We start from the raw sequence: 24,252 nt of genomic DNA on the forward strand, positions 1-24,252 counted from the left end.
ATGATTACATCAGTGTGTGTGAATGTGCATGCTTCAGTGTGTATGTGCATGTGTTAGTTTGTGTGTGTGTGTGTGTGCATGCGTCAGTGTGTGTTTGTATTTGTCAGTTTGTGTGTGTGTGTGTGTGTGTGCAAGAGTGTGTGCATTGTTGATGTGCAATCAAGCTTGTGCATGTGTTTGTGTCCATCGGTTTGTCTGTGTACAAGTAAAAGTGTGTGTGTGCTTGTGTGTTTGTGTTTGTACGTGTGTTTGCTTATGAGTGTGTGTGTGTGTGTTTATGTGTTTGAGTGTGCGAGTGTGTGTGGGGGAAATCTGATTGGCTGTGCTCGCTCTCTGGAGGATCTGATTGGCTGTGCTCGCTCTCTGGAGGATCTGATTGGCTGTGCTTGCTCTCTGGAGGATCTGATTGGCTCTGCTTGCTCTCTGGAGGATCTGATTGGCTGTGCTCGCTCTCTGGACGATCTCATTGGCTCTGCTTGCTCTCTGGAGGATTTGATCGGCTGGTCTCACTCTATGGAGGATCCGATTGGCTGTGCTCGCTCTGTAGAGGACCTGATTGGCTCTGCTCGCGATTTGGACAGAAACAAAACCTGCCAGTCAGCTGTTGAACCATGAGATAACCATTCATAATTTCATATTATGTAGATGAACCCCTTTTGAACTTTTAAAGTAACCATGATATTACTGGGTATCTGCAATTAAAACAAAGAAGAAACTTCCCTGAAAAGTAACCCTGAAGTTACCCCTGAACTCATCAGGAATAATCAAGAAGCAGGCTAGCCTGAGATATCACCAGCGGTGTTGTCCTGCCCACTGGGGCATCGCCATCCTTACGGTCCTCTCTGTGAGTGAGTCATTCAGGTGCCCACCTGAGGCTCGTTTCACAAACTGCAGAGAAGGTCCCAGTGTGCACCACACAGAATTAACCTGCCTCTGAGAGGTCGGAGTCAGGTGCTCACTTCCTGTGCCTAATGAAACCCCTTCCCTGGAGCTGATGATGCTCTCTGTGAGTTGTTGTGGTAATGGGTAACTGATGATGCTCTCTGTGGGTTGTTGTGTTAACTGGTAACTGATGATGCTCTGTGTGTGTCTGTGCTGCAGGCTGTGTTGGGGGCTCGGAGATGTAGAGACCAGCGTGTGGTGGAAGACTCCCAGTTCACTTTCAGCACTTTTCACACAAAGAGGTAATTGTCTGTCCTCGTGGAGGGGGGGAGGGAGGGGGGGCAGTGGGGAGAACATCTCTAAAAGAGAGAGCCCAGCCCACAGCTGTGTCCATCTCTATGTTTCTCACTACATGGCTTGCTGGTTCCCCTCTCAGTGAACATTTTAACAGCATGGATTCACCTCATGGTACTATCAACCCCTTCACGGTACTATCCAACCCCTCACTGTACTATCCAACCCCTCTCTGTACTATCCAACCCCTCACTGTACTATCCAACCCCTCTCTGTACTATCCAACCCTTCCGAATTCACCCCGTTCCCCAAGTCTATATCACATTAACTCCAGTGTTGAACAGGACAGGCTCAACGTGTGTTAGTGTGAAACGTTAGTGCTCGGTGTTAGTGTTGTTAGAATGCTCTGGTGTGTTGCTTTAACAAAGCGCACTGACCCCAGGGTGACACCGTCAAAAGAACTGTTGTTAGCGCAGATTGCTAACGACCACACTGGGGTCAGGAGGGTGAATGCGGGAGAGCAGGGCTGGTTACACGATGTGCAATGCATGCACACACACACACACACACAGCCAGTTATATACACACACACAGATAAAGGGGTACAGAGGTCACAGGAAAGCCCTTACAGCTGCAGGCTGCTATTCTCAGTGTTCCCCATGAGGGATTAAGATTTCCAGCAGTCTGGAACTGATGTCGGCTGAAGAGAAACCTCTTCCTCCCTCCCTCCCTCCCTCCACCATTCACCCCCCCTCCCCCCCCCCCACTGCACTACAGCCACTGGGTCCTGCAGCCATCGTGTGTGCTGCCAGTGTTAGCAGGTCGGAGTTTAGAGCAGGTTTAAGCTCGCACTGAGCATGTGCGGCCACCAGATTTCTCTCAGGTGGATCCCCATTGGGTCTGACCCAAAATGACCTGTGCGTGGTGGCAGCTCATTGGCTGAGTCACCTGGAACAGCCGCCATTGGCCAATCGTCCGTCCTGTGTCCTGGCCTGCCCAGTGGTGATTGGCTGAGCTTTAGAGAACGCCTGGCACGCGCGCGGGGGACTGAACGCAGTCACTGGAGGGCGTGCGTACAGGAAGGGCCCGCGGCTTTGCGTCACGTCCCATAAGAGATACGCCGTTTCTCTCCATGCCAAAGTCGCAACGCACAGCTGGCTTTTCCTGTCATACTCAAATACAGTGATGAATTCAGATTTTCATCATACATTTCGATAAGAGATTCTTTCCCCTGTATCAGCGTGGGAAAACTAAACTTTATAACCTCTGAACAGCTCTTTCCAAAAAAAAGCGAAAACCAGGGTCAGTGCAATCAAGCCTGAATAAGTGGGCAAAGAGGAGGTGTGTGTTTCTGAACGCATTTCATTTCCCCAGACAGAAGAGCTGCTGCACTGGGACAGGGCCCGGCCGTGTCCATAGGGTTTATTTTCTCTCTGTGTCATGTTTGGGTTTTACTCGGTAACAGACGGTGTGAGGGAGAGGTGAGGGAACGGTCAGTCTGACCAGAGCCGAACCTAGCGCTGCTGCTCAAAGCTGATTGGTGGGGACCTGATGACGGGGTGGGTGTGGGCCAGGCGTGCAGGGTGTTCTGGGAGGAGCTGTCGTGGGGGGGGGGGGGGGGGGATATTTGGGTCAGGGCTGAATACCTGCCATGCCTGAGAGCTGAGGGGTAGCAGCACATGCCTGGGGGGGGGGGGGGGGGGGGGGGTAAAGGCACAGTTATAGCACCATTTCATCTCCTCTGGCTTGGAAGCGTTTATACTGAGAGAGAATCTGAAGTGTCTGAGCTCAAGCACGCTGGTGCGCAGTCCTCACTCTTAGAGAGAGACACACAGGATCCTGGGACACAATCCTCACTCTTAGAGAGAGACACACAGGATCCTGGGACACAGTCCTCACTCTTAGAGAGAGACACACAGGATCCTGGGACACAATCCTCACTCTTAGAGAGAGACACACAGGACCCTGGGACACAGTCCTCACTCTTAGAGAGAGACACACAGGATCCTGGGACACAATCCTCACTCTTAGAGAGAGACACACAGGATCCTGGGACACACAGACCGCGGACACCATGAATGACTGTGTGACCCCCGGGGTGTGGGAGGGAGGTGGTGAAGATCCGCATCATCAGGGAAGCAAAAGGACATTTCCCACCTGGAAATGGGTCACCCTTCCACAGATCTGCCTCTACGTGCTGTTCAAATTAGACACAGGAGCAGGCTGAAGCGCTCTGGCTAAAGCTAACAGTATTTCATATACCTGTGGGCCCATTGGTCTATTCGCCGATGTTGGTACCAGTAAGACTCTCAGCTTTCTATATTTTAAGGCTGTTCTTCAGTAGACTTATGTTCCTGTGTACATGAAACTAGATACACTGGTTTGAGTGTAGTAGTAGTAGTGTAGTAGTTTGTGGGTAACAGCAAGGTGTACACTGGTACAAACTGACACCCCCCCAGTGCCGGGGCAGGACCATTTATGCAGTCACCTGCTTTTACAACCCCTCCCCCCACCCCCCCACCTTCACAGGAAGCACCTGTGTGGGCATGTCAGAAAGAGGAAGTGAGGCGGGGGGCAAGGCAATCAACTCACAGGGGACACCCTGCCCCCCCCACAGACACACAAACACCCATATCCCCTTTTTAAAACTTTGGACTTGTGAAGCTGAAACAGACTGTTCTACACGCTGAGCTCTCCTCCTGTAGCTGTCACTCACAGTGTCTTCAGGGTGGAGCCTCCCAAATGCACCCTGTCCCATGCACACGCTGTCCCAAACACACCCTGTCTGAAATGCACACCATCCCAAACACACCCCGTCCCCAACGTACCCTGTCCCAAACACACCCCATCCCAAACACACCCTGTCCCCAATGCACCCTGTCTCAAACACACCCCGTCCCCAGCGCACCCTGTCCCAAACACACACTGTCCCAAATGCACCCTGTCCCAAACAAACACCGTCCCAAACACACTCTGTCCCAAACATACCCCATCCCAAACACACCCTGTCCCAAACGCACACCGTCCCAAACACACCCCATCCCAAACACAGTGTCCCCAACGCACCCTGTCCCAAATGCACACCGTCCCAAACACACCCCATCACAACAGCACAGGGTCAGTGAGCCGTTCCCCATTCATGCACGGAAATACCCTCCTGAGTTCTGACTCACTGCTGCAGATTTCCCACAATGCACTCTGCTGCAGCGGCAGCTTTAGGGCATTAAGCGGCTGTGTTTGAGGGGGATAGGCCCTCTGCCCTAGGCCCCCCCCAGCCGCACGGGCCAGTCAGGCCTCCCTCTCCCAGCTTTGATCCCTAGCTGCTGTGACATCACTCACTGGGCCCACAATGGACACTCTGTACCACGGCCGTGTAATAAATGCATGTGCACTGCAGTGTATGCCTGGCATTTATCCGGGGGGAGGGGGGTGCGGTCAGCGCGAAGGCTGGCCGGGAGCAGTTGGGACCACAGTGTCCCAGCCCCAGAGGGAAGGCCGCCAGCAGAGGCATGGGGGGGGATTCCTGGCCCCCACAGTCAATTTGGAGACCTAATCAACACCTTCCCTGGCTTTGAGATTATTTACCATGTTTATAAATACCCTGCCGGCCATTCCAGGGTCTTTGCACCCTGTGCAGCCTGTTTTACTCGCTGTGTGTAGCCTGGTTACCCTGGTTACCCACCGTGCGCGTGGCCTGGTTACCCTGGTTACCCACCGTGCGTGTGGCCTGGTTACCCTGGTTACCCGCCGTGCGTGTGGCGTGGTTACCCGATGTATGTAGCCTGGTTACCCATGGTGTGTGTGGCCTGGTTACCCTGGTTACCCGATGTGTGTAGCCTGGTTATCCATGGTGTGTGTGGCCTGGTTACCCTGGTTACCCGATGTGTGTAGCCTGGTTATCCATGGTGTGTGTGGCCTGGTTACCCTGGTTACCTGATGTGTGTACCCTGGTTACCCGATGTGTGTAGCCTGGTTATCCACCGTGTGTGTGGGCCTGGTTACCCTGGTCACCCGATGTGTGTAGCCTGGTTACCCGATGTGTGTAGCCTGGTCACCCGATGTGTGTAGCCTGGTTATCCACCGTGTGTGTGGGCCTGGTTACCCTGGTTAACCGATGTGTGTAGCCTGGTTACCCGATGTGTGTAGCCTGGTCACCCGATGTGTGTAGCCTGGTTATCCACCGTGTGTGTGGGCCTGGTTACCCTGGTTAACCGATGTGTGTAGCCTGGTTACCCTGGTTACCCGATGTGTGTAGGCCTGGTTACCCTGGTTACCCGATGTGTGTAGGCCTGGTTACCCTGGTTACCCGCCGTGTGTGTGGGCCTGGTTACCCTGGTTACCCGATGTGTGTAGGCCTGGTTACCCTGGTTACCCGATGCGTGTAGCCTGGTTACCCGCTGTGTGTGTGGGCCTGGTTACCCTGGTTACCCGATGTGTGTAGCCTGGTTACCCGCCGTGTGTGTGGGCCTGGTTATTTTTAAAACACCGCCATTTCCAACTTTCACATGCATTTTAACTAGAGACATGTGTATGTTTTTATATTATTCTTTTTGGTTTTGTTTCTATTATTATAGTAAATACAGGCTTATTCATTACTAGTATTATTGTTGTTCATGTGAAAGGCATACAGAATAGGAGGTTTTTTGTCTCATGATTTGTATTCATTGTTAGAAACAGCTCTAAGAGCTGCTGTTATTTGTAAGGAGAGTGGACAGGCCAAACTCCTCCTGTATTTCCCTCTTTATGCAAACGGGGGGAAGCAGAGAGGGGTTACAGACAGGCATGGGTTCAGAGCTCAAAGCACCGTGGTGTGGGGGGGGGGGGGGGGGGGGGGGGTTCATACGTGTGGAGAACAGGCTGCCCTACGCACTGCACCACAAGGCCTCCCTAATCAACACTGTCATATTAATATTATTATTATTTTACAGGAACAGTTAATATTCAGAATGATTATGATCATTACATAATCCTGTGTGTAATATTATGGTGATATAAGAGTGTGCTGATGTACAGTGAATCTGGCCAGCTGTGGGGTGGGGGTGGGGGGGATCGGGCATGGTGGGGGGGTGGGGGGGTGCGGTGACAAAGCCCGAAAGTGTTTGGCGCTCGGCTGAAGCCACAAAGCGCGCTGTGTGTGGACTGTGCAGCTGAGCCGCTCTGTGGCCTGATCAGCGCTGTGCTGCAGCTCAATAGGAGCTCGGCCTCTTATTGTACCTCCTGCAACAATAAGAGCTTTTCTCTGGACAGCCCCCTGCACACAACATGCGTTTCAGTGGAGAGAAGAGTCCCCTCTCCACACCCTGTACGTCTCTCTCTCTGTCTGTCTCTCCTGCATGTGGTCTCTCCTGTACATGGTCTCTCTCTCTCTCTTTCTGTCTCTCCTGCATGTGGTCTCTCCTGTACGTCTCTCTCTCTCTGTCTCTCCTGCATGTGGTCTCTCCTGTACATGGTCTCTCTCTCTCTCTGTCTCTCCTGCATGTGGTCTCTCTCTCTGTCTCTCCTGCATGTGGTCTCTCCTGTACGTCTCTCTCTCTCTCTGTCTCTCCTGCATGTGGTCTCTCCTGTACGTCTCTCTCTCTCTCTGTCTCTCCTGCATGTGGTCTCTCCTGTACGTCTCTCTCTCTCTCTGTCTCTCCTGCATGTGGTCTCTCCTGTACGTCTCTCTCTCTCTCTGTCTCTCCTGCATGTGGTCTCTCCTGTACGTCTCTCTCTCTCTCTGTCTCTCCTGCATGTGGTCTCTCCTGTACGTCTCTCCCTCTCTGTCTCTCCTGTACGTGGGCTCTCCTGTACGTCTCTCTCTCTCTCTGTCTCTCCTGCATGTGGTCTCTCCTGTACGTCTCTCTCTCTCTGTCTCTCCTGCATATGGTCTTTCCTGTACATGGTCTCTCTCCCTCTCTGTCTCTCCTGCATGTGGTCTCTCCTGTACGTCTCTCTCTCTCTCTGTCTCTCCTGCATGTGGTCTCTCCTGTACGTCTCTCTCTCTCTCTGTCTCTCCTGCATGTGGTCTCTCCTGTACGTCTCTCTCTCTCTGTCTCTCCTGTATGTGTAAAGGAAGGGTTAATCGATTACTCATTGGATACGTGCCAACACAATCTGTTCTATGTGTTGAAACTAACCCTAACCCTAATTTATGTAAAAAAAAAAAAAATATTTTTTTAAAGAAACAAATAATAGTGGATGTTTGTTCATCTAATATGAACACAATAAAGCAAATCTATTTCTTGAAATGCATGTCTGATCGCAGTTATGCAAGCGGGATAATGTGTGAGTGGCTGAGCACTATGCAGTTTGAATGCTGAAGGAAATTACCTGAGGAAAATTTACTTCCTCCATCAATTGTAATGCAAACATGTGTTTCAGAATATGTGTTTACATTGAAATTAAATGGAAATGTTGTGTGTGTGTGTGTGTATAAGTGGCTGTGTGTGTGTGTGTGTGTGTGTATAACTGGCTGTGTGTGTGTGTGTAACTGGCTGTGTGTGTGTGAGTGAGAAAAGGGGAACTCTTGCAGTGGGAATCCCCTGCATGGGTTAGTTTTGGGGTGTTCCCTCTGAAAGGCCGCTCACATGAGTCTGTGAACCCAAACAGGGCCACATGACGCTCACATGACCTCCCCCCGCGTGCTCCCCCCCCCTTTAGGGCTTACGCTCAGCCTCCCCACACGCAGCCCGAGGGGCGCTATATTAACCTCAGGGGACAGCACAGAGACTGGGGCTGTGGCTACGATGTGGACTGAGGAGATCATGAGCATATCACCAGTTAAACGTGCAAAGTCATGGTGCAGCAGGTCCAGAATGTAAGCGTTTGATTGGCTGTGTGACTAAGCATTTGATTGGCTGTATGACTGTGTGTAAGCATCTGATTGACTGTGTATCTGTGCATAAGCATTTGATTGGCTGCGTGACTGTGTGTAAACGTCTGATTGGCTGTGTATCTGTGTGTAAGTGTTTGATTGGCTGTGTGACTGTGTGTGTTTGATTGGCTGTGTGACTGTGTAAGCATCTGATTGGCTGTGTGACTGTAAGCATTTGATTGGCTGTGTGATTGTGTGCAGGCATTTGATTGGCTGTGTGATTATGTGTGGGCATTTGATTGGCTGTATGGTTATGTATAAGTGTTTGATTGGCTGTGTGATTGTGTGTGGGCATTTGATTGGCTGTGTGATTATGTATAAGCGTCTGATTGGCTGTGTATCTGAGCGTTAGCCTTTGATTGGCTGTGACGGTGTGGTTTCCCCCCCGCAGGGACGTCGGCCGTCGGGCTGGACTGCGCCCCGCTCGCAGCCCGCCCCCCACGCCCCCCCCGCCATGGCCTCGCGGATCGGCCTGCGGCTGCAGCTGATGCGGGACCAGCTGCAGCAGGAGGAGCAGCGGGAACGGCGGCAGCAGCAGCAGCAGCAGCAGGCCGCAGCCCTGGGCTACATGCAGCACCGCATGCCGGGGCCCCCCACCCCCGCCATCAACGCCCCCCCACACTTTCAGGGGCCCATGCAGGTCCCCGTGGAGGTGCTGAGGGTGAGTCTGTCTCTGTGTCTGTCTGTCTGCCTGCCTGTGTGTCTGTCTCTCTGTCTGTCTGTCTGTCTCTGTATGTCTGTCTGTCTGCCTGTTAGCTCTGGCACGCACAGCATGTACATGCATGCTTGTGTGTCTGCCTGTTTATTTATACACATGAGAGTATGTGTGCATGTGTGTATGGGAGGAGGAGGTGTGTGTGTGTGTTGGGGGGGTATGTTGCGGAAATGCTTTAGGCAGATTTAAATTGAGCAACAACAGCCCCCCCCCCCCCCCCCCCCCCCCCCCCCCCCCCCCCAGGAGCGACTGAAGCTGCAGGGGGAGTAAATCTGACCAGGGCAGTGGAGGGGGGGGGGAGGCAGTGAGTGGGGGGCAGGGCAGCGGTAGGTCCTAACAGGATGAATACACCCTGGCCATGCAGAGCTCAAATTAGGGAGCTCAGGCCCGCAATAATCCCCTCACACACCCCCCCCCCCCAGAAGCCACAGGAACAGACGGGAAGTGGAGCGCGTTTCGGAGGGAGGGAGGGAGGGAGGGAGCGGTACACAGGGAGGGAGGGAGGGAGGGAGGGAGGGAGGGAGAGGTACACAGGGAGGGAGGGAGCGGTACACAGGGAGAGAGGGAGGGAGGGATGGAGGGAGGGAGGGAGCGGTACACAGGGAGAGAGGGAGGGAGGGAGGGAGCGGTACACAGGGAGAGAGAGAGGGAGAAACCCGGCGCTCACACGCACGCCCTGTAGAGAGATAAAGAGGATTATTTGTTTATTGTGAGCGGGTGACGTCTCTCAGGGGATTCCACAGATGCCTGTGAGGCTCTTATCAGCCCGGCAGGCGACTCTCTCAACACGATCAGCACCAGGGCGTGTCCCAACGTCACACCTGGCGCCCGCACACCCAAACCCCCGCAGACCTGGCGTCCTCACCCTCACACCCAAACCCGCTCAGACCTGGCGTCCTCACCCTCACACCCAAACCCCCCCAGACCTGGCGTCCTCACCCTCACACCCAAACCCCCCCAGACCTGGCGTCCTCACCCTCACACCCAAACCCCCCCAGACCTGGCGTCCTCACCCTCACACCCAAACCCAAGCAGCACTGTGAACACTAAACACTAAAATTCCTTCCTTGTATAAAAACTGGAATAACAGTGGCGAGCGCAGCCTTGTGTGCTTGGCTGATAAAGCAGGGCGGAGCAGTGCTGTGTTAGGAGAACAGCGTGTAATCCACTCTGTGCTGGAGCAGATGTAGGGAACCAGATACAGTGTGGAGTCCACTCTGTGCTGGAGCAGATGTAGGGAACCAGATACAGTGTGGAGTCCACTCTGTGCTGGAGCAGATGTAGGGAACCAGATACAGTGTGGAGTCCACTCTGTGCTGGAGCAGATGTAGGGAACCAGATACAGTGTGGAGTCCACTCTGTGCTGGAGCAGATGTAGGGAACCAGATACAGTGTGGAGTCCACTCTGTGCTGGAGCAGATGTAGGGAACCAGATACAGTGTGTAATCCACTCTGTGCTGGAGCAGATGTAGGGAACCAGATACAGTGTGGAGTCCACTCTGTGCTGGAGCAGATGTAGGGAACCAGATACAGTGTGGAGTCCACTCTGTGCTGGAGCAGATGTAGGGAACCAGATACAGTGTGGAGTCCACTCTGTGCTGGAGCAGATGTAGGGAACCAGATACAGTGTGGAGTGCACTCTGTGCTGGAGCAGATGTAGGGAACCAGATACAGCGTGTAATCCACTCTGTGCTGGAGCAGATGTAGGGAACCAGATACAGTGTGGAGTCCACTCTGTGCTGGAGCAGATGTAGGTAAGCAGATACAGTGTGGAGTGCACTCTGTGCTGGAGCAGATGTAGGGAACCAGATACAGTGTGGAGTGCACTCTGTGCTGGAGCAGATGTAGGCAGATACAGCGTCCAAAAGGCCTGCCGCATGAATCAGAACACCGCAATTTCACCCTGAATAAGACAGTCTGCCAACCTGCACCCCTACCCCGCTACACCCCTCCCCCTGTACCCCCACTCCACTGCAATATACAGCACCTCCACCCACTGCAATATACAGCACCCCCACCCACTGCACCCCCACCCACTGCAATATACAGCACCCCCACCCACTGCAATATACAGCACCCCCACCCACTGCAATATACAGCACCCCCCCACTGCAATATACAGCACCCCCACCCACTGCAATATACAGCACCTCCACCCACTGCAATATACAGCACCCCCACCCACTGCAATATACAGCACCCCCACCCACTGCAATATACAGCACCCCCCCACTGCAATATACAGCACCCCCACCCACTGCAATATACAGCACCCACCCACTGCAATATACAGCACCCCCCCACTGCAATATACAGCACCCCCCCACTGCAATATACAGCACCCCCACCCACTGCAATATACAGCACCCCCACCCCATTGCACCCCACCCACTGCAATATACAGGACCCCCACCCCATCATACACAAGTGTGTGCGCACACACACACAGGCATGCCTATACCAGCACACACACACACCTTCTATGCCAAGGAAACTAAATGAAAATAGGCACATATGGACAGCTTTCCAAGACCGTGTTTGAGGGTTAGAAGTTTTCAGAAGATTATTTTGGGGGGGGGGGGGGGGCATTCTTGTAAAGAGTAAAAAAAATTCTCTTAATTCTTCCTGGCTTTGATGTGAAGGAATGAGGCCAATCTGGCATGACCTCTTACCCCAAAATCCAGCCCTCCCCCCACCCAGCCCCCCACCAGCCGGATTTAAACCCTGACGTTACACAAGCGCTTGGGTCTGTGCCTGGAACGGGGGCAGGGGCTCACATGGGGGGGGGGGGGGGGGTGACTGGCAGACAGCGTGTGCTCTATCCAGGACATCCTGTACGATGACAGTGCCTCACAACCTGGCAGGACATAGCGGTCCGGCGGCCCGGGGGGGGGCGGGGGGGGTTATAAATCAAACCTAAAAACGCTGCGACCTGCCTGCAGCACTGATCAGCACGCGCAGTGCTCCCCCGGGTTCCACCAAACACACTCACCCCCTCCAAGGACAAAAGCCATTCAGTAAACCCCCCTCAATCAGAGGACACTTTCATCTCCTCAAGTGGGAGCTTTTTTAAAGCACTCTGTTGCCCATAGTAGCAGTCGTTATTCAGAAATATTGGACCATAGAATGCCTGAAGTGGCCAATCAGAATGGAGCATTCCACAAAGCCGTGTAATAAATAAATCTAATTCTCTACCCCCCCCCCCCCTCCCTCCCCCACACAGGTACAGACGCACCTGGAGAACCCGACAGACTACCACATCCGCCAGTCCCAGCGGCAGCAGCTGAAGGAGTACCTGTCAGCCACCTACACCAGCAAGCAGGCGACACAGCCCTCGCCCCCCCCCGCCCCCCCCGCCGCCCGCAGCCCCGCCCCCTCTGCCCTCGCCCCACATCCGCGCCGAGCAGCTCATGGGCTCCTCGGGAAACAGCACCCCCAACAGCCCCATGGCCCTGCTGGACATCGGCAACGGGGGCCGCGAGAACGAGGTACGACCCCCCCGCCCCCAAACCCCCGCCCCACCCCCCCCTCCCTGAGGTATTTCTGTCTGCAAAAATCCGCTTGTCTTCCCATAATCCCTCAGAACAAGCTGCCTGCTGTGAGATGCTAACCTGAAGGACAAATGTTCATATGGGTCTAAAAATAATTTTAAAAAATCTCCTTAGGGTCAAATTTATGTTGGCCTCTGAATCGCATTTCTGACTGAACAATCATTACCACTGTGTGAACACGCTGAGGTCCTGTTAGGCATAGCCACAGACACAGAAGCAGGAATCTAAACGGTTTCCATTACATGTGAATAAAAACTTTTACTGACAGTCTGTAGCATCCATTTAGATGGACTAAACATGCCAGTGCAATCCAGCGGGTCTAATCTGTGAGAAATGAATGATAGTGAATGATATAAAAAATTATGAAATGACAATGTCTTAAAAAGGGGGACAGCTAACTAAAGTGAAGTCATCACTGTAAGCAAATCCAAGTTTAAATATATTCCAAAAAACAAAAAAAGAATGTTCATTAAAAGCTTTTCTTGGCACAGTATTAGCTTCTAAATGAGGTGTTTGGCTGTAACAGGTACGCTTATCCGTGGCTGACGTTACTGTCACTATAAACAGAAAACACACCGACCAGCAAGGAAGTATATTCTCAGAACATTAATGCAACAGTGCGGCAGCTAATTGTGATGTCACAATGTTAGCTCAGCGTTATGCAAACGTTCCGGTCGGCGTTCCGGATGGCATTCCAGGCTGGCGTTCCGGAGGGAATTCCAGTCCCGGTTCCGCTCACAGCTCTCTCAGCTGCGCAGACCTCAGCGCAGGTATCTCAGACTCGATCGCACACAAAGGTTGCGGCGCTAACTCCGCCTTCACTGTGGTGTAACTGCCCCATTACAGCCGTGGTGAGTGTAACTGCCCCATTACAGCCGTGGTGAGTGTAACTGCCCCATTACAGTGTAACTGCCCCATTACAGCCGGGCCAGTGTAACTGCCCCATTACAGCCGTGGTGAGTGTAACTGCCCCATTACAGCCGGGCCAGTGTAACCGCCCCATTACAGTGTAACTGCCCCATTACAGCCGGGCCAGTGTAAACTGCCCCATTACAGCCGTGGTGAGTGTAACTGCCCCATTACAGCCGGGGTGAGTGTAACTGCCCCATTACAGTGTAACTGCCCCATTACAGCCGGGCCAGTGTAACTGCCCCATTACAGCCGTGGTGAGTGTAACTGCCCCATTACAGCCGGGGTGAGTGTAAATGCCCCATTACAGTGTAACTGCCCCATTACAGCCGGGCCAGTGTAACTGCCCCATTACAGCCGTGGTGAGTGTAACTGCCCCATTACAGCCGTGGTGAGTGTAACTACCCCATTACAGTGTAACTGCCCCATTACAGCCGGGCCAGTGTAACTGCCCCATTACAGCCGTGGTGAGTGTAACTGCCCCATTACAGTGTAACTGCCCCATTACAGCCGGGCCAGTGTAACTGCCCCATTACAGCCGGGGCCAGTGTAACTGCCCCATTACAGCCGGGGTGAGTGTAACTGCCCCATTACAGCCGTGGTGAGTGTAACTGCCCCATTACAGTGTAACTGCCCCATTACAGCCGGGCCAGTGTAACTGCCCCATTACAGCCGTGGTGAGTGTAACTGCCCCATTACAGTGTAACTGCCCCATTACAGCCGGGCCAGTGTAACTGCCCCATTACAGCCGGGGCCAGTGTAACTGCCCCATTACAGCCGGGGTGAGTGTAACTGCCCCATTACAGCCGGGGCCAGTGTAACTGCCCCATTACAGCCGGGGCCAGTGTAACTGCCCCATTACAGCCGGGCCAGTGTAACTGCCCCATTACAGCAGGGTGAGTGTAACTGCCCCATTACAGCCGGGGAAGTGTAACTGCCCCATTACAGCCGGGGCGAGTGTAACTGCCCCATTACAGTCGGGGTGAGTGTAACTGCCCCATTACAGCCGGGGTGAGTGTAACTGCCCCATTACAGCAGGGCCAGTGTAACTGCCCCATTACAGCCGGGGCCAGTGTAACTGCCCCATTACAGTGTAACTGCCCCATTACAGCCGGGGCCAGTGTAACTGCCCCATTACAGCCGGGGCCAGTGTAACTGCCCCATTACAGCCGGGGTGAGTGTAATTGCCCCATTACAGCCGGGGCGAGTGTAATTAGGGTTTAAAGAGTGACAGGGCAGCAGCGTGTAGTTAAAGCTCCTGCGCGGGGCAGACTTTGGTCCCGTCGGCGTTCCCGTCGGCGTTCCCGTCGGCGTTCCCGCCTGGCTCTCCGCCTGCAGCCGGCTGCATGGCGGCCCAGCTGAGGCGCTAAGCTCTGCAGGCTGAGCGGTAAATAAACAGGTCACCACAAACTCCAGAGTTTCCCAAGTAGCTTCTCTGTCAGCAGGCCGCTGAAAGTCTCCCATTCACTGTGACTGAACATCTGCTTTCCTATTGGGAGATCACGAGCCAATAGAGGCACTAACTGTAATTCTACTTTTTTTGTGCAGTGTCTTATGTTTTGTCTCCTTGCGACAGTGCACTTACTAAACATATAAATTATTTCTCCCCCCCCCCCACCACATCAAGATGGATGATGTCATCGATGACATCATCAGTTTGCAGTCCAGCTACGACGACGTGCAGGGGTACATTGACCCCATGGTTCAGATGCCAAACACAGTGAGTGACCCCGTCAGCGGCGTGCGTGTCCCGCAGCGTGGGGTGTGCCATGCGCTAGGCGCTGGAAAAGCAGAATGAAAGGCCTCCTTCATGCCCCCGGCGCGCGGCTATTTTGGTGTAATTGTGAGACCTTCCTGTTGTGCAAGAGGCCACATGTGACCGAGCCGGGCCGGGCCAAGTTATCTCTCATTTGACGTTTTTCTCTTTTTTAAACGCTTCTGACAAGTAGGATCTTTGTCCCGCTTCCCCGCAGCGCTCTTAGAAAGCAGCCGTTTCTCACACCAGAGCTGAGCAACAGCACATGGGCGGTTTCTTTATTGAGTCGCGCGGTTTTTTGGGGGGTTTTTTTTTTTTGGAGTTGATTTTATTTGAGATGCAGACGGGTGAAAAGCAGCTTGCAGCCGCTTCACGCGCAGAGGCTGCTGGGTAACCTCTGATCCGCACTGAAATGAGCAGCAGCGCTCAGCCAATATCCGCAGGAAGCCTGCCCTCCTCGCTAAGTGTTTAAGTGCTTTATACCACTGGCACAAGATTCTGAGGCAAAAAGCCAGCGAGAGAGAGAGAGAGAGAGAGAGAGAGAGAGAGAGAGAGAGCGGGCCCTGCAAGGTCTGCGGAGAGATGAGAGACATCTCGGGACGGAATGCCGCTGAGGAATGCCCCCCCCCATCCGCCCCCCCCCCCCCCAGTCTGTGAAGCGAACCCGAGTACTTTGATCTGTGGTTATTTACGGCCTCCGATCAAATTAACAATTAAGCTCCATCCAGTTAGAGTTCAACCTGTTTACAGGGCACTTCTGAAGGAGAATCGCGGAGGAAAAAACAGGTTGAAAGTCTACAGGGGGGAAAGTTCACCTTTTTCTGCCTGGGGCAGTTAGAAGAGAGTTTAGGAGCATCAGCGGAGAGTCCGCCTGGGGAGGGAGAGGACCGAGTCGCGCAGGGAGGCCCGTCCACATCGCGGGGACAGTCTGAGGCAAAATGAAAGAGACAGGAAAGACCTTCGCCATCCTCGAGGTTCTGGACGGGGAGCCGATCCAGCTGGTAAGCAGAGCAGGGGTTTTAACTCAGCCAGTGCGTGGAGAGGAGGCTCCTCATCAGAACCCACCACAGGCTGGAGAATGCCGTTCCTTTCAGAGAGACAACACACGGCCCTCTTCAGTGACTGAGAGATTGAATTTAACTGGAATGTTTTTTACTCCCAAATGCTGAAACTCACTGCAGCAGATATTTTTACTAAGCCTGAAGGTTGCTGGAAACCTTTTCTCCTGCTCGAGTCGCATGTTTGCCCCGATGTGACAGGGCTCAGCTTTGTCTGGGGCTATTGAATTGGCAAGGACAGGTTTCCAAACAGCGAGATGTCAGAGTTCTCTTTGTTGACTGCTTTAGAGCACGGCTGCAGAATAGAGCAGGTTAGGACTCCCATCTCCCAGGTCCACACCAGATTACATCCACCAGATGTTTGTTTTCTTTACATTGTGCAATGTCTATGCAGCGGTGTGTGAGCGAGTTATCCAGAGATTCTGTGACGCTGGTTATTGATTAGCCCTGTAGCCATCGTGTCTCATTATGTCCGCTAATCTCTCAGTGTGCTGCCTGTCCACTCACTCTGGGGTGTGTGTACGTGTGTGTGTCTGTGTGTGCGTGTGTGTGTGTGTGTGTGTGTGCGTGTGTGAGTGTGTGTGTGCGCGTGTGTGCATGTGTGTGTGTGTGCATGTGTGTGTGCGTGTGTGTGTGTGTGTGTCTGTGTGTCTTTGGGAACTGACAGGTTTGCTTAAACAGAGCTATGTGTTTCCAGCTATATGCTTTCTGAAATGACCCTCGATTACACTCTGGAATTTTCTCTGCGTTGGCTACTGTTGCACTTTTTTTAATTAACTAAGTTAATAATTACTCCCTGAATGAAGCTAGTGTTCGTCCCCAGATGGAGATTTTGAAAGGACTTATTCTTACTCTGTGCTGCTTTTTCCTCCCTTAACTTTATGGCCAAACTGACGGAAGCAAGTCTTCAATTTGTCCAGACGCTCACTTACCAGTTCAAATCGAGTGGTCCGTTAAATGAACTGTTGGAAGGAAATAAATGATGTAATTATCGTGTCTCTCGTTTATCTCAGACTAAAGGACGATGTACTCTTGCGTTGACTCTTAGCTGTCCTGCTTACCTGTGTGTGTGTTACCTGCAGAGGTGTCAGAGCGAACGTCCCTGTGAACCCTTTAAATATCCTTTAAATCCTTTCAGGGCTCGTCATACCGCGGCAAGAGAAAGAGGTGCAGATCTGTGAGCGCTGAGCTCAGTGCTTGTTTGTTTCTCTTCAGTAGTCCGTGCGATAAGCTATCTGCACTTATCTGCCAGAGCTCATTTGTGGAGAAGAAAGATCTGTGGACAATTATAGTGACGCGTTTAGGAGAGAATAAAGGCTATAGGAGGAATAAAACAATAAAACGATAAGAGATGAGCTGATAGTGCTCAGTTTTCCCCTCCTGAGGCGTCTTATCAGCACACTATCGGAAGGCTGTCGCTGTTTTACGGCTCTGCCCAAGATGCAAACTCAGGCGCGCTTCTGCAGCTCAGCTTCTGAACACGATCATCTGCCAGGGAGACAAAGAACACATCACAGCGTCGTAAATCCTGCTTTCACGCCGTTTTCTCAGAGATGGATTCCTGTGTCAAGGCCAGCCGGGGTTGTTGTGAGAGTAAGAAACTGGAAAATCACTAACAGGGCCGCACGTCCAGTACCAAAGCGTAGAGTGAACAGGGGCCAACGGCTTCCTCCAGCTGCAGACTCTGGGCTGAAGCTTAAAATGTGACAGCTTTTTATCTACAGGACACACAACACCAAACGCCAAAGAGTATTACCAGTGAACTCAAGATCATTTCTAGGGGACAGTCCCATTCCTTGATTCTTTCAAATATTGCCTTTTAGCATGTGATGTACCTGTGTACTGACGCTGTTCTGTGAGGTACCTGTGTTATGACGCTGTTCTGTGGTGTACCTGTGTTCTGAGGCTGTTCTGTGAGGTACCTGTGTTCTGAGGCTGTTCTGTGGTGTACCTGTGTTCTGAGGCTGTTCTGTGGTGTACCTGTGTTCTGACACTGTTCTCTGATGTACCTGTGTACCTGTGTAGCTGCCCTTGTCCAGCAGTCACATGGATGTCTACACCACGCCCGGAATGCCTGGAGCCGGCATCGCCATGACCAGCAACTCCTGCCCCGCCAACCTCGCCATCAAGAAGGAGCTGTCGGGTAGGAACCCCGCCGCACCCTTACCCCTCCCTAATCTCTGTTAACATGCCTGTAAATGCAGCCCTGGCTCACTCACATGTAAATAATCACTCACCGTAACACGCTGGGGGTTCTCCACTGTCCTGGTCAAAATCCCACACCGGCTCTCTCAATCTGGCAACCTAAGCATCCCGTGTGTAATTGGCCGAATAACTCATCCAATGTGGCAACCTAACCTACTCATGTTTCATTGGCTGAATTACTCTCACAATCTGGCAATGCAACTATCCCATGTTTAATTGGCTGAATAGAATGTCTCCCAATCTGGCAACCTAAGCATCCTGTGTTTAACTGGCTGAAGAACTCTCTCAATCTGGCAACGTAACCAACCCATGTTTAACTGGCGTAGGATCCACCACCGGAACCCAAGCCAAGCTGGAGCTAACTGAGCTGAGCGTGCTGCTCCACTGCTGTAGCCACAATATTTAAATGTATAAATTGCGCATAAAGTACGAGAACCTCTGAAGACGAGACATATTTGACGTCCTGGTCTTTCAGTCGGAGAGAGAAAGAGTCACAAGGAGGCAGCTGAGTTACCCCGGAATACTCCCCTATTGCTGAAAAAATAGTTTTTTAGAATTTGCACGTCCGTGTGTGCGGGTGTGTGTACTACATATGTGACAAGGTATTTAATACAAAGTCCCCTTTATATAGTTAGTTACCGTGTCGAGTTTAGACACTGTTGAGTCCTTATGCAAAGATAATCGCTTGAATGTCTCTCATAAGCATGCAGGTGCTTTAACAGGCAGCGCGTGAGAGCTGTGCAGATCATAGCAGATAATGAAATCATAACTTATGTATCATATTCAGCATGATGCTTGTGATAATATTTTGGCTCAAAGTAAAGTTTAAAAACCCTGTAAATGCCCTTTAAAATCACAGGGGCATGTGGGGTTGAGTTCTTTACAGCAGGTTCCATGGGTCATTGCTGTTCATCTGCCTGATGCTTTTATTCTTTAATTTTCACGAAGCTGTATATTTACTGAATCATGCCAACTACCTCGTTCAGGTTTATGTTTCCACTGTGAACTATGAGACCTGCAGAACTCACTTTATTATCCTGGTTATTTAACGACTGCAAACCGACCTGTCAGGTGGGGCACGGTTTCATCAGGTTTGAACTGTCCATATACCTGCAGTACAGACAGGCCTTATATACCTGCAGTACAGACAGGGATTATATACCTGCAGTACAGACAGGGATTATATACCTGCAGTACAGACAGGGATTATAGATCTGCAGTACAGACAGATCTTATATCTGCTTTTTGTTTTTGTCAAGATGCAGAAGCACGTGCAATGGCCAAGGAGAGACAGAAGAAAGACAACCACAACCTGAGTGAGTTTTTATTTAATTTTACGCCCCCTGCTGTATCACCCCTGCACCCTGCGATTGAGCTGTACCCCTCTGTGCCCCCCTGCATGACCCGCTCCCCTACTCTCCCCCGCCCTACGCTGGTACATTCAGCTGAAGTCCTGCAGCCTGCTGGTGTATCTTTAACCAGGAGATTTCTGCTGGGGTGGCATTAAAATGTAATTGCCTGTAGTAAGGGGGGGGGGGGTGAGGGGGGGGAAGGGTTGCCGTACTCAGGAATGTCATCGCTTTATACAGCTGTAAGTTTCTGCCAACCAGATCGCTTGTCCTGCAGTTACAGGGTAAAAACTAAAGGGGGAGCTCACGCTGCACTCTTATGTTAAAAGTGACACAAAGGTTATAGTTGATGGATAGTTGAGGACGCTTTGTAGAAGACAAAGTTTTCTTGCGTCATTTAACAGATGGCACACTAATGTGGTTGAAAGAGCGCTTCCAGGAGAACAGAACTAAGGGAATACCGGGCTGGGAGAATGCAGGTTGGCGTTAGCAAGCTCCTGCAAGACTGGCCATGTGCCGTTTGCTAACTGCTGTCCAACTAAAACACTCCCTGGGGTTGGTGTTTAACACACGTTAGGCGCACTGTTTCCCTCCCCCACAACAGCAGGCACTAACAGCTGCTTCATTCTGCTCTCTGTCCATCTGCAGTTGAAAGGAGGAGGAGATTCAACATCAATGACCGCATCAAAGAGCTGGGAACCATGATCCCCAAAACTAACGACCTGTAAGTCGCACTTTCACTTCCTGGTAAAAAAAAAAAAAAAATAGAAAGTTATTTTCAGTCATGTCTGCCCCCACCCTTTTCCTGTCATGTTTCACGTTTGATTTTGGAACTGCTGTATTTTTCCGATTTTCAACCTCACTTCCTAGCTGAAAAGTTGTAATATCTATGAGAACAACGGGTTCACTCCTGAAGAAGAACCAACAGAGTAAAACTCAAACTCACTCCCTCTAGTCAGTGGCCTGACACCCAGGGGCTGCACCGGACCTGTGGTTTCATACCGTCTGCGCAGCCGTGAAGCAGCACACAGTTTGCTGAGCGTGCTGAACACTGGGGCAGTATAAACTCGCGGGGTGCTTTCGGGGGGCCCTGATGCCCCGTTACGCTGGGCAGTGGGGTCCCGGACGTTTAGGAGCGAAGCTAAAGAACTGAAATCCAAGGTCAGGGTCGCCTGAGGACAGGGACAGGTGGCCTAATGAAGCATAATGAGCGTCAGCGGGATCCAGGGAGAGCGGAGGTGTGGCCTGGGGGTCAAACAGCCACGTAGCTGCTCGAGCGTGTAAACTCAAACAATGCTCTGAACGCCGAGACCGGAAACTTCCGGAAGCTGAGTCGCTTTAGGGCAGACAGGGTCAATTTGGAGGCGTTTTATATGTTCCCACTAGGAAGCGTTTTATATGTTCCCACTAGGAAGCGTTTTATATGTTCACACTAGGAAGCGTTTTATATGTTCACACTAGGAAGCGTTTTATATGTTCACACTAGGAAGCGTTTTATATGTTCACACTAGGAAGCGTTTTATATGTTCACACTAGGAAGCGTTTTATATGTTCACACTAGGAAGCGTTTTATATGTTCACACTAGGAAGCGTTTTATATGTTCCCACTAGGAAGCGTTTTATATGTTCACACTAGGAAGCGTTTTATATGTTCACACTAGGAAGCGTTTTATATGTTCACACTAGGAAGCGTTTTATATGTTCACACTAGGAAGCGTTTTATATGTTCCCACTAGGAAGCGTTTTATATGTTCCCACTAGTAAGCGTTTTATATGTTCACACTAGGAAGCGTTTTATATGTTCACACTAGGAAGCGTTTTATATGTTCACACTAGGAAGCGTTTTATATGTTCCCACTAGGAAGCGTTTTATATGTTCACACTAGGAAGCGTTTTATATGTTCACACTAGGAAGCGTTTTATATGTTCACACTAGGAAGCGTTTTATATGTTCACACTAGGAAGCGTTTTATATGTTCACACTAGGAAGCGTTTTATATGTTCCCACTAGGAAGCGTTTTATATGTTCACACTAGGAAGCGTTTTATATGTTCCCACTAGGAAGCGTTTTATATGTTCACACTAGGAAGCGTTTTATATGTTCACACTAGGAAGCGTTTTATATGTTCACACTAGGAAGCGTTTTATATGTTCCCACTAGGAAGCGTTTTATATGTTCCCACTAGGAAGCGTTTTATATGTTCACACTAGGAAGCGTTTTATATGTTCACACTAGGAAGCGTTTTATATGTTCCCACTAGGAAGCGTTTTATATGTTCACACTAGGAAGCGTTTTATATGTTCACACTAGGAAGCGTTTTATATGTTCACACTAGGAAGCGTTTTCACCCTGTTTTGCTCTAAGTGTTCCTGTGGTCGTGCTAGCTCAAGGAATGCTGCGTCTTTGGAATGCAGGACATGCATTCTGATAAAAAAAACTAGACTCACAATAATAGCACAATAAATGTATGCCTTTTTTTATTATTACTTACAAGCAAGGTTTTATTGTTACCCTTAGAGCTCAGAGCAGGCATGGCAAGCCAGACAGAGAAAACTGACTCCACCTCCACTATCTCCTCAACTCCTCCCCATCACTCCCTCGACTCCTCCCCCTCTCCCTGACTCCTCCCCCTGCCCCCCCCCTCAGGGACGTGCGCTGGAACAAAGGCACGATCCTGCGGGCCTCGGTGGAGTACATTAAGCGCATGCAGCGGGACATGCAGCGCACCCGCGAGGTGGAGAACAACTTCAAGCGCATGGAGATGGCCAACAAGCAGCTGTGGCTCCGCATCCAGGTACCCGGGCGTCGCCTAGCAACGCAGCATCCTGCTGCTGTCCCTGCCGCTCTGCTGCGCCCCACCCGAGAGCCAGCATCCTCCAGTACACCAACATTTAAACATTTAAACCTCAGACAGTCCTCTCCACAGCGACCGATTACACTCTCTGCATTCAGGCCGTTTATACAGGGGGATAAATATGCAGGAATTCTGGGAATCCAGCCTGCCGCGTCAGAGCTGCAGCACATTCCCAAACCGCCACACCACACAGCCACCCGTATCACGCACTGCAGGAGGAGAAGATAGGGGGCGCTGTACCCTCAAAAACAAGCCCAACCTACTGTGGTGGGAACAGGCCAGCCTCACACCTTTACCTGTCCAGGTGCACACCTGTACAGACACACAAGTACATTAACATGCATTAAAATAAGAACCTTGAAATGCCACTAGATTTTCCCTGTTCTCCAGCGTAGAAGCATATTATTTTACAGCTATGTGCTTTGTCCCCAGGAGCTGGAGATGCAGGCTCGAATCCACGGCCTTCCTAGTAACTCGCCTTCAGTCCTGAGCAGCCCGGAGGAGCAGGCGGGGGGGGATCTGCAGCCCCCCCACCCCGGCCACCCAAACCACGCCCCCCACCCCGGCCGGCAGCCCCTGCAGTACCCCACCGTGGGGAGCTCCCAGCACTTTGACTTTGCTCAGTCGCTGGACCTGTGCGACGGGGGGCCCCTGTACACTGACCCCCTGACCCAGCTGAGCGAGCTGTCGGCCCTGGGGGGCCCCGGGAAGAAGGGGGCTGATTTGGGGTTCATGCTGATGGAGGAGGGCCTGTCCCCGCTCGGGGGGGACCCCCTGCTCTCCGCCATGTCCCCCCAGGAGTCCGTGGACAGCAGCCGACGCAGCAGCTTCAGCATCGAGGACTCAGACATACTGTGACCTCATACTTACACATACATATACATGTACATATACACATACACACACTCAGACATACTGTGACCTCATACTTACACATACATATACATGTACATATACACACTCATATACGCATACACACACTCAGACATACTGTGACCTCATACTTACACATACATATACATGTACATATACACACTCATATACGCATACACACACTCAGACATACTGTGACCTCATACTTACACATACATATACATGTACATATACACACTCATATACGCATACACACACTCAGACATACTGTGACCTCATACTTACACATACATATACATGTACATATACACACTCATATACGCATACACACACTCAGACATACTGTGACCTCATACTTACACATACATATACATGTACATATACACACTCATATACGCATACACACACTCAGACATACTGTGACCTCATACTTACACATACATATACATGTACATATACACACTCATATACGCATACACACACTCAGACATACTGTGACCTCATACTTACACATACATATACATGTACATATACACACTCATATACGCATACACACACTCAGACATACTGTGACCTCATACTTACACATACATATACACACACACACACACACACACACACATACATGTACACCCACTCAGATATACTGTGACCTCACACTCATATACACACTCAGAAACACACACACTCATACTGTATACATATACACACACTCAGATATACTGTGACCTCATACTCATTTACGTATACACATATACACTCACACTCATATACATACACACACATACGTATATACATACACACACGTATACTCACACACACACACACTCGCACAAGCATGCGGTTGCTGCCCTCACAAACGTCATCACTGCAGGGTTCCTGTTCCATTTCCTGTGCAGCACAAACACAGCCCACAAACACAGCCACACACAGACATATCTATTACCCATAA

At 51.2% G+C, this 24,252-nt stretch overlaps 1 protein-coding gene across 1 annotated transcript in view; it reads left to right on the top strand.

Moving 5' to 3' along the window:
- The window catches only part of tfeb (transcription factor EB), a 34,888-nt gene extending 11,470 nt beyond the window's left edge, over positions 1-23,418 (top strand). The window contains 11 exon segments of the mRNA XM_035388341.1: positions 1,102-1,184; positions 8,421-8,690; positions 11,968-12,116; positions 12,118-12,232; positions 14,832-14,924; positions 18,044-18,161; positions 19,483-19,539; positions 20,221-20,296; positions 22,220-22,367; positions 22,860-23,309; positions 23,373-23,418. Of these exon segments, the coding sequence (XP_035244232.1) occupies positions 8,484-8,690; positions 11,968-12,116; positions 12,118-12,232; positions 14,832-14,924; positions 18,044-18,161; positions 19,483-19,539; positions 20,221-20,296; positions 22,220-22,367; positions 22,860-23,285 (1,389 nt within the window). The 5' untranslated portion in view covers positions 1,102-1,184; positions 8,421-8,483 and the 3' untranslated portion in view covers positions 23,286-23,309; positions 23,373-23,418.
- Positions 23,419-24,252: the final 834 nt, after the last annotated feature.

The sequence above is a fragment of the Anguilla anguilla genome, chromosome 13 (assembly GCF_013347855.1).
Source record: "Anguilla anguilla isolate fAngAng1 chromosome 13, fAngAng1.pri, whole genome shotgun sequence".
Taxonomy (NCBI): domain Eukaryota; kingdom Metazoa; phylum Chordata; class Actinopteri; order Anguilliformes; family Anguillidae; genus Anguilla; species Anguilla anguilla.